The 13,151-nt window shown below is 37.4% G+C and overlaps 1 protein-coding gene across 1 annotated transcript in view; it reads right to left on the bottom strand.

The window, feature by feature from the left end:
- Positions 1–12,115, bottom strand: part of HBP1 (HMG-box transcription factor 1) — a 13,753-nt gene extending 1,638 nt beyond the window's left edge. The window contains exons 1-9 of the mRNA XM_010173844.2: positions 11,914–12,115; positions 10,575–10,806; positions 9,514–9,646; positions 8,615–8,726; positions 8,374–8,486; positions 7,876–8,032; positions 7,181–7,325; positions 4,457–4,786; positions 511–652 (exon numbers count right to left, since the gene is read on the bottom strand). Of these exons, the coding sequence (XP_010172146.1) occupies positions 511–652; positions 4,457–4,786; positions 7,181–7,325; positions 7,876–8,032; positions 8,374–8,486; positions 8,615–8,726; positions 9,514–9,646; positions 10,575–10,806; positions 11,914–12,082 (1,533 nt within the window). The 5' untranslated portion in view covers positions 12,083–12,115. The remainder of the gene's footprint in view (positions 1–510; positions 653–4,456; positions 4,787–7,180; positions 7,326–7,875; positions 8,033–8,373; positions 8,487–8,614; positions 8,727–9,513; positions 9,647–10,574; positions 10,807–11,913) is intronic.
- Between the last annotated feature and the right edge of the window lie 1,036 nt (positions 12,116–13,151).

The raw sequence follows: 13,151 nt of genomic DNA, 5'->3' as shown, positions 1-13,151 counted from the left end.
GAAGAAGTGTTAGCTATTGTATTTACTTTACAATTAAAACAGAGTAATAAATTAAAGGGATTAATGGAAAAAAAATGAGTAAAATATAAAATATAAATAAAAATCTAAATTTTGAGTAAAAAAGAGAAAATGCTAAAGAAAAAGCTCTTACTGAAGAAAAATGAGACTGACTGAATCACAATGCAGAAGGATTTTGTGAAAGTTTAAGTGTTTCTGAGGAGAATGGACAGATGTAATTTAGGTACAATGTTATAAACTCAGTTACTTCAAACAAAAGGTGACGTGTCCTTCCTCTGCATTTCAGAAGCATGCCCCCTTTCAGTCCAACAGAATTCATGGAACTCTCATTAAAGCTTCAGACAGACTCTCTCCTGCCAGCTGTCCAAAAGCAGGATACACCACACAGGGGAGTAAAATGAGGTTTGGGCTACCAAGAAAGAATTAGACAGCAGAGTTTATCCTGAACAAACGTTTAACTGTGTAACAAAAAAGACTGCTTCACAAACATACAGAATTTGTTCGCTTTCGTTTCCAACAGTCGGGATTTAAACGTTTCTGTTCTTCTGCCAAGGCCTTGGCTTCTAGAGTGTACATCCGTCTTTCTTCATTTTTCATTTTCTTCCACCTGTCACCAAGTATCACACTTATGGCTCTGCAAGATAAATGTTTACAGTATGGTCAGGGCAGGGTGTTAAGAAATACCTTTTTTTTTTCTTTTTTATCTCAGCACTTTAAAGACAAAAGTTAAATGCAGAAGTAACACAGAAGAAACCAATTGTATCTTTTAAAAAAATAATTTTAAACAATCATGTTTCCGATGATCTTCTCATAGTTCTTTAACAGTTAAACATTAAGACTTGTGTGTGAGCTGAGCATGGGTCAGTGCACACTGTAACATTTCAGAGGGTGTACATCTGAATACGCAGCAACTCGCATAAACCACCAAAATAGGGGTGTTAACAAAACCACCACCAAATGGTAACTCACATTTGTTTCGTTCTACTTTCGTACTAGAAGATCATATGACAGATTTGCTGAAAATATGTTCTCTAGTAATTAGGGCAATGATCTGAATATGACCTCAGCCAAACAAATACTCGATTAACTACAAACTCCCATGTCTGTTTAACAGATATTTGTAGCTTACTCCACCTTTAATCCATACTGGGGAGAACAGGAGTGGGCGGAACATACTGGTAAGGTCCAGTTCCTATGCAGAAGAAACCATTTGTTCTAACACACCTGTCGTCATTTCCCGAAGCTAAATGAATTGCTTTTCCTGCTCCTTACCAACTTGATGTCTTTTGGACAATACTTCCCCATATCACCATGCCATATTGCTTCCCTGCACTCCCAAATGTTGGCGCAATATTCCGTTAAAGCTTTAACTCCATCTTTTAGCTGAATGAGAATCTCGCAGCTCTTTTATCAATGATGATAAATAAGTTACTGAGTAGGTATGCTCTGGCTTCAGATTACACTGATCAAAGTTCTATGATCAGCTTTAAGAAAAAGGTGTACTTTTCTTAAACTAAGTACTTTGTTTTATCATACTAAAAAGTTCCTTGGTGGCAGCAAAGCTATTCATAGACTTTCTAACAGAATCAAGAAGAGAGTGTCATCAGCCATTTCCATAGCACTTCACATACAGCAATTCCTAAGGCTTTTCTGCACCATACCAAGAAAATGAGTTTTAATCCTGCAAGAGGTTCAGGCTTCCACAAGCTGCAGCACAGCAAGAGCTCCACTGGGGTGGCTGCTGTTAAGCCTGGGCTGACACATACTCTAGTGACTCCTTAAAGCCAGCTCCTCAAACTGCAACCAGATGCCATCAACACGAAATCCACTTGCACAGACTGCCTCTTTGGCAATGGAATTTCTGGTTTTCTATCCAAATTAAGAGCCAGGATCTTTGGTCTGTCATCAGAAGTAAACACACTGCAGTTTAATTAGTCGATTTTTCATGTTTTGGCAGCTCCCCGAGGCAAATCAACAGCACCAGAAACCTGTCTGGTTTTGGTCAAGAGTTTGTTCTGGGTTGCTCCTATTCCCTGTAATGAACACAGTGACCCAGAGAAAACAGGTTTGCTGAAAAAGCCATAACAAATACAAATGTACTATGAAATATTTGTATTTCAAATGCAAAAATATCTATGCATTTTATACCTTCATAGACAAAACTGCACTGAGGCACTGAAACTGAATACAGATCTGTAAGTTTTAAAAAGCTTGAAAAATCTAATGCAGAGACAAATGCTCCATTTCTCCACAGAAATATTTCTACAAGCGAACCACTAAGACTGAAAAAAAAAAATGTTTACAGAGAAATTTCCTGATGTCAGACCTAATTCTCCTGACCAGAAACAAGTAAGAAAAAACTGACCCTTCTGCATCACTGTCTTAGGCACCCTTCACCTCATCAGAACTTTGCTGTGCTCTGTATGATGCCTTTGTCCTCTTAAAATGCTGGTAAGATACCTGACAACATTTCAGCAACAGACTAATGTGCAAGATACAATCTCTTATACTGCAGTTAATTAAAAAGAAACTGTCAAACAGTAGCTGAGAACACCTCAAGTTTACTCAGTAATTATGTTCAGCATGAACAAATGCTGTTAACAGTTTAGATAATTTTCTTCATCTTTAGAACATACACTATGCAAATTATTCAAGTATTTCTGAACACACAATCAAGTCCAACTACAGTTACAGTGAGACTATCTAGAAAAGGAAAACAAGTGCTACCTTAACACCAGTTTCTCAAGTATGGTCTAATGGTGCACAGTATTTTTAAGTATCATGTGAATGTTGACTTGTGTTTTGAATGTTTACAGCTCACTATCTTGTTGACACGGCTTGAGCTACTTTGTCTCCGAGTAGACCGTTTAACTTGGAATAACTCCAGTTCTGTCCTTTCCTACATGCATAAGAAAAATAAAATAACTGTAACAAACCTAAGAACCCCATTGTATGGAAATGAGTACTACATGTAACCAACAGTAAGATCCACCTGGTAATCTGAAAATTACACATACTTACATTTAAAAAACTTGAGAGCTGCCTCTGAACAGCTAAATTAATAAATGCCTCAGCAACAGTAGCTGAATGTCTATAAATCAGTTATCACTACCTCTTACAATTTCTGCTGTACTGTATTTTATGGATGCCAAGAAACTGCATCCAAATGGGACAGTGAGCAGCGCACTCTGAAGCGTACTTGCACCTTTGTCATCACTTTCCTTCAAGGTAAACCTGCTGACTGAAATATTCAACTTATTCTCAGATCCATCCAGCTGCAGCTCCAGTTCACTTCATAATTTTGAAATCAGCATTTTAAATTGGATATATAACCATCATAAACTTTCCTAGCTGACATTCCGTTCAACTTCTCAGTTGCAATGAATTTGAAGGCAGCAGATTTGCTTCACTGAAATTACTATAAACAGTGCAGAACATCACGGCCAGGACACACAAGACTGGCTGGGATTTAAGGATGGGTTGTTTGTATGGCAGAATTTTATTTCTCAACACTAGTTACAGCCTCCTCACTAGAATATTATGAAATATCCAAAATCCCCTCAAAGGTCTGTCACCTTTAGTTTTTTCCAGATTTAGTTCTAGAATTTCTATGTGATAATGCCATTTTTACAGTAATAGTTTTCATGTTATATGCATAAAAAATCTGATTATAAGATCAGTGCATGTTCATGTGTTTTAGTTTATATTTACATATGCACAATTAGCACAAAATATTAAGATTATATGAAACATATAAAGAAAATGTTTAGATGTGAACGTGCATATAGATAAAAACGAAAGAACAAACCAAGAAAGAATCATCCCCCAAACACACGGTCATATGACTCTTCCTGCAAGTTTCAGCAGATGGTTCAATGCCTTTAGGACAAGCAAAATTTGGCAACGTACTGTTTGTATTAAGATCTTTCAGCCATCCTAACAATCAGTACTCTATTATTTAATGTTAGATACAGATTGAGAATAAATGATAGTAACTTCACTGAACAATTTGCAATATTATCTCAAGACTTAATTAGAAGAACCAGAAATTGTCTTTTTCCATTACAACACCCAAGTAGAGAGTCTGGTCCTCTTTTCCCAATGAACATTTCTCATCAGTGTAAACAAAGACTGTTGTGTATTTGTGAGTCTGCTGGTGCACTTACATACATATGCCAGTTGCTTTACCCAAATGCTTTCTCAGAAGGTAGGTTTGCAAAAAATGGCTTGTGTCAAATTTATAAAAGCACTGTAAATATTTAAAGTCCACTCATAAATTAAGCTTTGTGTCAGCATCTTTCAACACTTGTTCTTAAAACGCTATGCACACATTTACTTCAAACGCAAAATTCAGTTCAGTCCACTTAAATCTAAAGATGAGACACAGATACTCTGCTAGCTCACCAGTAATAACAAAACTACAGTGTTTTACCATTACCTGTTGTCTTTCCCTGGATACATCTGAGTATATTCAACTCTGTATTTTTTGGCAAAAAGCATGAAGGCATTCATTGGTCTTTTGCACTTGTTTGGAGAAGTGGCACTCACAGTACTTGCAGTCCCTGAGCTGTGGCTTTTGCCAGCTTTGCTGTACAAAGAACTGGAGGAAAGATGTGATGATGCAGTAGATGCACAGTTTTTACTGCTGCATTCTGATCTCTCAACATCTTGATTGTTCGATCCTCCACAAGACAGAGAAGCGCGACGCTGGCGAGCCATGCTGCTTAGCACATAAACTGCAGAGGAATCCATTGGTGTAAAATCATAACTACAAGAAAAAGACATAGCATAAAATGATAATAATGTAATTTTCATGTAAAATCCCTAAACAGCTGTTTACTCTTCATGTGTACTACATTTCTAGTATTCTGGTTTCTTTGGTGTGACATAATCGTTTGTGCTTGATGCAGACATCAGTGGGAAAAAGCAACAAAACTGTGGCAGATCAATTAATAGTTTTTTCAGTGTGATGGTGGACTGCAACTTAGCAAGATCTGCTATGTACTATCAATACCCCAGCTGTATATAAATTAATTAGACACTGTCTTCAAATTTCATCCTCTTTTGAAATAAGCTTTCTTTCTGCTTCTATCCTTACCATAAATCAAATCTAGTCAGTGAATGATAGGTACTGAAAGTGACAACTGATGTGGGAAGAATAAGCATTGAGTTCACTTGCAACTATATATTAATTACAAATATGAAACCACTATATTAAAATAAATTATATTATATACACTATTGTACAAATAACTTTTCTACGCAGCTAAATACATTTTTACAGACAAACCTTCCACTGAGACTAAAAAATTGTCTGAAGAGCCGTAACGTTGCACACTATTTGATTCAAAGCTGACAAACGTCCGCCCTCTAGAGACAAAAATGTGAGATACTGCTGTATTTCAAAGTATTTTGACAGCTTAGATCCGAGGTTTTTTCCATACAATTTAGATCTCCAAATACTATAAATTGTTGCAATTTTTTGTTGACCAACAACTACAATTAACCTCTAACCACTACAGAAGTTTAATCCCACAGACTATTTGTTATTATCTCCAGGTGTATGCAGATCAGGCTGGGAACCACAGGCTATACTGTCTTTAACATGCTGTACGGGGAAAACACACTTGTAAAGGTGCTACTCAATCATAAATCTAAAACACCAAGTTACCACCACAAAATAAACATAAAAGGTATACAACTCTAAGGCTCTGCTCACCCACTGCTCAATGTGGCTATAGTTGCAGAATTTAAGGCAAACCCAAGGGCTGGGAAGAGCTTTTTTCCAAACACAAAGTAGAACTACTAGAAAGGAAACGCTGCCAGCGGTAGCCCAGCTCCCACCTGCAAAGGCAGCCCCTTTCCGTGGGATGTAACCAAAAGCAAGGACGGAGCCCGAAGGCCTTAGAAATCTCAAAAATCCCTTAGAAAAGTAAAAAGCAACGAAGAGATAACGCCAACAACACTGCACTGAAGCTCACAAGATAAGGAGGAAGAACCTCTCTGTTCTACGAACCATCCAGCACCCTTCCCATTCCTAATCTCCTTCTCATAACACAGTAACAGCATTTTGTTTTCTAATTCTTCTCTCCTGTTAACCACAGCTGCTGCTGCTGCATGCTCCTTTCTCAATGACTTACTCCATTCTGCCCAGAGAGACAAGAAATTTGAAGTGTCCAGGCAGTATTCACCTGGGCTGCAGGGAGACTAAGGAGTCACAAATCCAGTTTCTTCAGTGAGATGTAAATATAATTATTCTAATAACTCTCTACATATGCAGTTCAGAGTAGGAGTTAAGAAGAAGACAAAAACCTCAAACTGCAAATGAGTGAAGATAAGAAATTTGAACTCACTCTCTACCCTAGACTGAAATAAGACCTCCTAAGGCTTGAACATTAAACAATCTTTTTTTCTACTGTAAAAAACCAAAAAGCAACTGGACTAAGATGCTAAAAAGTATCTAACATCAGAGGAGAAGATGGATTCCACTAAACCTAGAAATCTCAAAATAATATAGAAAAATCTTTATGAGTAATACTATTTCCTTATAATCTTAGAATAATTTAAATTGGACAGGACCCCTGAAGGTCATCTGATTGATCCGCTTGCTCAAAGCAAGGCAAACCTCCAAGTTAATCAAACTTTGAAGTTAGGTAACTTTGACATATTAGAAAAGAATCACAAAAAGCAGAATATGCAAAAATAATAACTAGTTGTGAAAGTACTCTGTTCTAAAGCCATAGCACACGCATTAATTACTAAGAAACTACTCATTCAGATACATAGCTGCGTATGAAGCACAAGTTAGTAGCGGCAGGCAAACTACTGTGGGAAAACTGTACTAGGTTTTTCAAACAGCCCACTTTACCTGAAGAATTTATACAGATAATATGTACTTTTTACTGCTTTATCTAAGATGGCTTAAACTATCATAAGCAGGGGCTGGAAAGTTATTTCACTCCAAGATATTACTTTGCAGTTTAGCACAGCACATAATTACACAGCTTTCCTAGTATTCAGTCTTCATTTTTCCCTCTCATTTATCTTGTTATTACCAGAAGTATGCTCTCTTTGCTCTACATAATGCTTCAAATCCTTGTAGACTTAAGGTGCCTACTCATTAAATACAAAAACCACTGAGGCCACTTTATCCAAAAATTACCTTTTAAATGTATCAAAAACACCTGAATCATCAAAGTTAATGGCATCAGGGTGTCCAGGAGGTAGACACAGATCTCCAAGATGCATTTCACAGCATGGAATGCCATGCTGTACCACAGTCAAGCTTGGATAAAAAGATGACCAACCTGAAGTGGTAAAGAGTTAAATTAGACAAACGGCCAGACAATCTCTCTAGTTCTTAACTGGAGCAATCCTGTATCTCTAAGTGATATAATTTATAAAGATGTTCTGATGTAGTTTCTTCCACCCAAAAGAAAAAGCAGAAACACTTACTCAGGGAATTCTTACTGCAAATAGTTCATTTTTATCCCAAGTAAAATCTAATTCTAGCAAAAAAGGTAATCAAAACCTGAAAACTTTTATAATCAGAATTTCCATGTTTAGCAAGTGAGAAAAACCTCCCTTATTTGCAGCTTTCCTTTCTCCCCCCAATTCTTCTGTTTTCCTGGGCTCAATTTATACACTTGACTAAATCTTTCCGTAGGAGATATGCAGTATTTCTGTAGCTATACAGTTTTGTTTGTTCAAATTCTGGTTTTCTTTACAGAAAGAGTGAATTGATTCTACAACACCACTTTTATCAATTTCTTGAGCAACATGGGATGCCAATAAAATCTGCAACCACTTTCTAAAAACATTTCACATATAAGCAAGTATTCTTGTAGTATTTCCTACCTTTATTTTTAACATAAAAAGGATGATCAAGTCTGCATTCTACTGTAAGCAAGCCATCTTCCACTGTGCCAGGATCAAAAGTCAACTTCAGCACTGACTCACCAAAGGAAACACTTTCTTCATGAGAAATCAACTTCAAACCATTGGAACCATAGCCCTGTGAACATAAACATGGTTAAAATTTCCCCCCCCAAGAAAAGTATATACCTGTGTGTACTATAGGTGTATATTCATCATCTTACATTATATTAAAAAACACCAACATTCTAAGTACTCTTGCTAGAAATTAATAAAGACAATATAACATCCAAAAAATACCTAAATTAAATCAGTTCAATTGCTTAGTAACAAGATACTCAAATAGTACAGTGATCAGCTCTAGGTAATTTTAGTATACACCCGTGTTCCTGAGACAGTAATTAAAGGCACAAGGATAACACTAAAAAACTGAGTATTTGCTACAGGTATTGAAATGAATATATTAGAACTAACATCTACCTTGTAAGGACTCACTGGGAGATTTTCCTCTTTTCCACAGCTTTCAGATCTTGCAAAATCTTCAACATCCTGCCATTCTTTATTGCGTCCTTTATGAAAGCACAAACGAGAGCCTAACAGATTTTTTTCAAGAAAAAAAAAATAAAAAGAAAAAAAGATTAGTGTTATGTCAATCAGTCTGTGTTACTAAAAAAAAAAAAAAAAAAGACAAGACAATACTCAATGACAGATGTTATTTTACCTTTTAGAAAACAATGCCAAACAGTTGAGGGCCAGGAATGGCACCATCCTAAATCATCATCATCTGAAAGTGATGACATGCAGAAAATGCCAGATTCTGATTCACTATTTGCCTATTAAAAAAAGCAAAACAGTGTTGACATCTTACTGCAGAAGATTTTAGGGCTGGTCTTATACGTCTTTAGACACATTCTCTAATTTGCATCTGGGTCATCATTTTGCTGTAAATACTAGTAGGAATGTAACATGAAGACAAAGGCTCAAGGATAAATAGGCTCAATAAATGTAAACAGAGTCCTTTCATGTCCTTCCTTGAAATGTGCCATCTTGAAATTTTTGCATTTCACTCTCTGAAATTCATTTGCGTACCTATGGATTATCTTATGCGTAGATACAAGCATTTTACAAGCTATCACTCCTTGGTCATTCACAGAAACACTCAAAGCAGACTGGAAAGCTGTAGGGCCAGCTCAGTTCTAGATAAATCACTGGGAAAAAGTCGGTGTCTTTAACAGACAAGTTTCAGACACAAATTAATGCACAGGAAACAGAGAAGCAGGACTGACAGTTTTTGTGCCTCTAAAAGGAGATGGTTCCATATTTCCTTTTTGAGACAGTAAACAAGTTAATACAATTTTTTATAGCTTGCTATAGAAGCAACTACAAGAGAAGCAGAGTTTTCTTAGAATGTGATTTCTTCACAAAAATGTGGACTCTCTGATGTAGCACCAAAAGCCTACTGTGTTTAGTTAAAAGAAAAGTAACAGAAGATCTAGCTTAAACAGAAATGGTATTAGAACTAAACAGATGATTTTTTTAAAACTAGTTTCTCTTTTCAAAAAGCTTAACCCATTACTCATGCATCTTTATTTATTTTAGAAATGTTTCAGAACAACTCACCCTTTCATGTCTGACTGGTGTTTCATCCAAATCATTCTTGGAGAAGTTAGGATCATTCTTTGAGGATCCTGGTGGAGGACGTGCATAGGAATGTAAACTTTTGCTTGTAGCTATTATGTGAACAGGAGATGATCTACAATAGAAAAAAGTATTTTAAAATATCTCAGATTAAGACAACACAAGACTTAGCTGCCATTACTCTAAAATGCTCTTATACTTTTGTTTGCATGAGCTGAATACCAAATAAACTTCCCACACAGCAGTATTCCAGTAGGATGATTAAAGGGTGCCAGCTCAGGCAAAGGGAGTACTTAGCATAACTCCTGCATAGCTTCTATATACCACCCAAATGACAGTACTACCTCCACATCAGTATCTCCTTGCCATAATGCTCATGTTTTTACAAACATCTTGAAGTGAATACCCCATTTTTAAAGAGTACAGAAAGACACCTGCTCTGTCGTAATGATTAAATCCCAACTGCATTATTACCGTTAACAGTACTACATTTAATTTTCTTATTATAAACCTACAAACCTAACACCAAAGCCATCCAATAAAAGGTGAAGCACAGAAATTTATAAGATCCCACACTGCTTCTCAGAGCCTTATGGAACTTAGAGATCCATACATACCTGAAACAGTATCAATAAAAAAATACATTGCACTAGATTTGTAATTAGCTCTCCAAAAAAAAATAAAAAAAAAAATTCTAAAGTCAGTGCACTGTTAAGTATTAAGAATTTAAAGTAACAAATACATTTTAATTTTTCATTTGCTGTTTCACATGAGGCAAATGCCCATGATTTCTAAGCCTTCTGTGGTTAGGTAATGTCCTCATACCATCCTACCTCATTCATGGCTGGTAATTAAGCAGCTTTTGCAACAGCCTCTGAATTGAGTCCTGTGCAATCTTCCGCAAAAGGATAAAGTTACTATACAGAAAGATCAAAACCAGGACTCCAGTTCAAAGTCAGAGGGTGTGAAGAGTGAAGGAAATGTTTCTAGACACATAATATTACACATCTTAAAGAGTTCAAAACTGAAATGAATGTCAGTACCTGTTATGAAAAGAGCACTGCATCAAAGGACTCTGAGGACTCGTGGCTATATTTGCTAATTCTGTCAACCAGTTCACCCCGTTCTCACAATAAGCATTTTCTGAACTGCTGTTTGAGGTATGTTGGTTCCATGAAGGCCTTGAACATTCCTGATGTGAAATGTCGGCACCAAGCTGAAAAAGTGCAGGTGGGGTAGAATCCGTCTGCACAGCTTGTAGTTCAGGAAGATCATCTACAAACAAACGCACAAATTATCATAATTACACCCACTGATAAACTCTAGTTGACACAAAATCTTGCAAATAAAAATCAGAAAGGAACTACAGTGAAGTAACTGATTTTATTTTCTCATATCACAATTACCAATATTTCACAAACCGTATTCATAATACTGACAAAATGGCCACAGAAGTAATTACATCTCTAGTCTATTATACATTCATACAAGCAATTTAAAAAAAAGTAACTAGATAAAAATGTAGTTCTGTTTTTAAAGGTTTTACTAGACTTGACTAGTTCACACAGAATTGTATTGCAGAATTATACAAACATAGCAACACGATTCACTAAAATACTAAAACATTCAAAAAATGGCCAACTAAACTAATCAGGTGTGACAGTAAAAATTATCAATATCAGGGCTGTACAAGGTGTAAGTTTTACATGTTTCCACCAGGGAACTGGAATTAAGTAAGTCAGAAGTCCTGAAAGCTGGGTATACAGCCCAGCAGGAGTGAATTCCCATCCATAATCTACACGTTTCACATGTTACACAGAAGAGCAGAAGACAGCTCAGCTTGTTAACAGAAGTCTGCATTCTATGCTCTCGTGTAACTAAATATCGTTATTCTTACTCACTCCATGACTTCAATTAAATGTGTATTTCATTGATTACATCAATACTTTCTAATCTACATAGGATTTTTCTCCTATATATATATATACACACATGAACTGAAGTTGAATGTTCCTCTAGCCCAGAATATTTGCAGCTGATCTCAAGCAGTGTAATTTCCCTTTAGGAGGAGCTCTTGAGCTTTCTGTTTGTTATTCTTGTGCCAAAAATAAGATCCTCTGGAGATTAGGAGCAGAAATTTGTAGCTCTGAGTTCAAGAACACATTTAAGTAAACAGGACAGGACAGTGTGTCAGAACTGGAAATGGATTTCAGGGAAATGTGACTGCAAGACCTTCAGATGTCGCAATTCACTGTCATATTCCCTGCCCTACTTCAGTTAAAAATCAGTAATCTCATTCAGTCAGCTTCCAGTAATTTCACTACAGGAAAACTACAACAAACTTTAGAATTTGGCTTCTTCTGAAAAAGTCTTGTTTTTTACCAAGTTCCATGTGTTCATCACAAGATGCATATCCAGGAGAAGAGGGCAGGTTTTCATCACACTTCAGCAACTCCAGTGACTCATTCATCCCTGAAGTTCTCTTGTCCACTACCAGAAGGAGTTTCTGAACTGCATTAGGCATTTGATTTGTCTTCACTTCCCAGACCATGTTAGGATGCTCCAAAGTATCTGACTTTAAAAGAGACAGAGGTTAAAAATTTGTATAAACATCAACTGTTTTAAGTTGCATCTGATGGGTTACTTCATTACCAGAATCCCAAATCCTCCATAAACTATTGAGAATCACAGCACAATTGAGCTCAACTGAGCTTAAAAGGGACCTCTATGATCTGGTACAATCCCTGCAGAAAGCAGAGCCTACTCTGAAGTCAGATGAGGCTGCCTGGGGCACTGGCCACTTGAGTTTCTAGTATCCTGAAGGATGGAGATTCCTTGACACTTCTCAGGAACCTGTTCCAGAGACCACTCTTGCTATAAAGAAGTTGTTCCTTTTGCATGGTTTGAACTTGCCTAGACACAGCCTGAGCCTATTGACTCCACGAGTCTGGGGTCATCTCCTCGAGAGCTTAACCAGCACTCAAACCAAAGCAAACAACATTCACTTGGTACCTGAGCCACGCAGCCCCTCACAAAAGGCAATCAGACGGGTCAGACATGATTTCCCCTTAGTTAATCCATCCTGGTTCTTCCCAGTCATGTTCTTGCCTCACCAGAGACAGGACATGGCTGTCAGGAAGATCTGCTCCACAATCTTCCTCAAGGCTAAGGTTAGGCTGACCAGCCTGTAGTTTCCCCACATCCTCCCCCTTGAAGTCAGGTGTGATATTTTCTTTTTTCCAGTTATTGGGAGCCCTCCTGACCCCCCCGTCCCCCAAACCCCCCACTTTTTGAAGATCTTCCGCACTCGGACGCTAGCCAGTTCCCCCAACACATCCCATCCAGTCGCACCAACTTGTGCGTGCCCCTGGCCTGCCCTAACTTGCTCTTCCTCTACCATAGACAAAGAAGTACCTCACTCCACCAGACATGTGCTGCTAGGGCCAGGGACTCAAGGAACCTGGAAACAGACCTTGCAAATAAAGATCAAAGCAAAGATGATGTCATCCTCAACCTTTCGACATTCAGTCTCCTACACCATTTAGCATCAGGCCCACCTTCTCCCCTGTCAGCCTTTTGCTACTGGCATATTGGGGGCTGACCTCCTGGAAAGCAGCCCT

This window comes from Antrostomus carolinensis, unplaced genomic scaffold, assembly GCF_000700745.2.
Source record: "Antrostomus carolinensis isolate BGI_N321 unplaced genomic scaffold, ASM70074v2 scaffold448, whole genome shotgun sequence".
Classification (NCBI taxonomy): Eukaryota; Metazoa; Chordata; class Aves; order Caprimulgiformes; family Caprimulgidae; genus Antrostomus; species Antrostomus carolinensis.
Note: the sequence above shows the minus strand (reverse complement) of the source record. Positions and strands in the feature narration are given on the sequence as shown.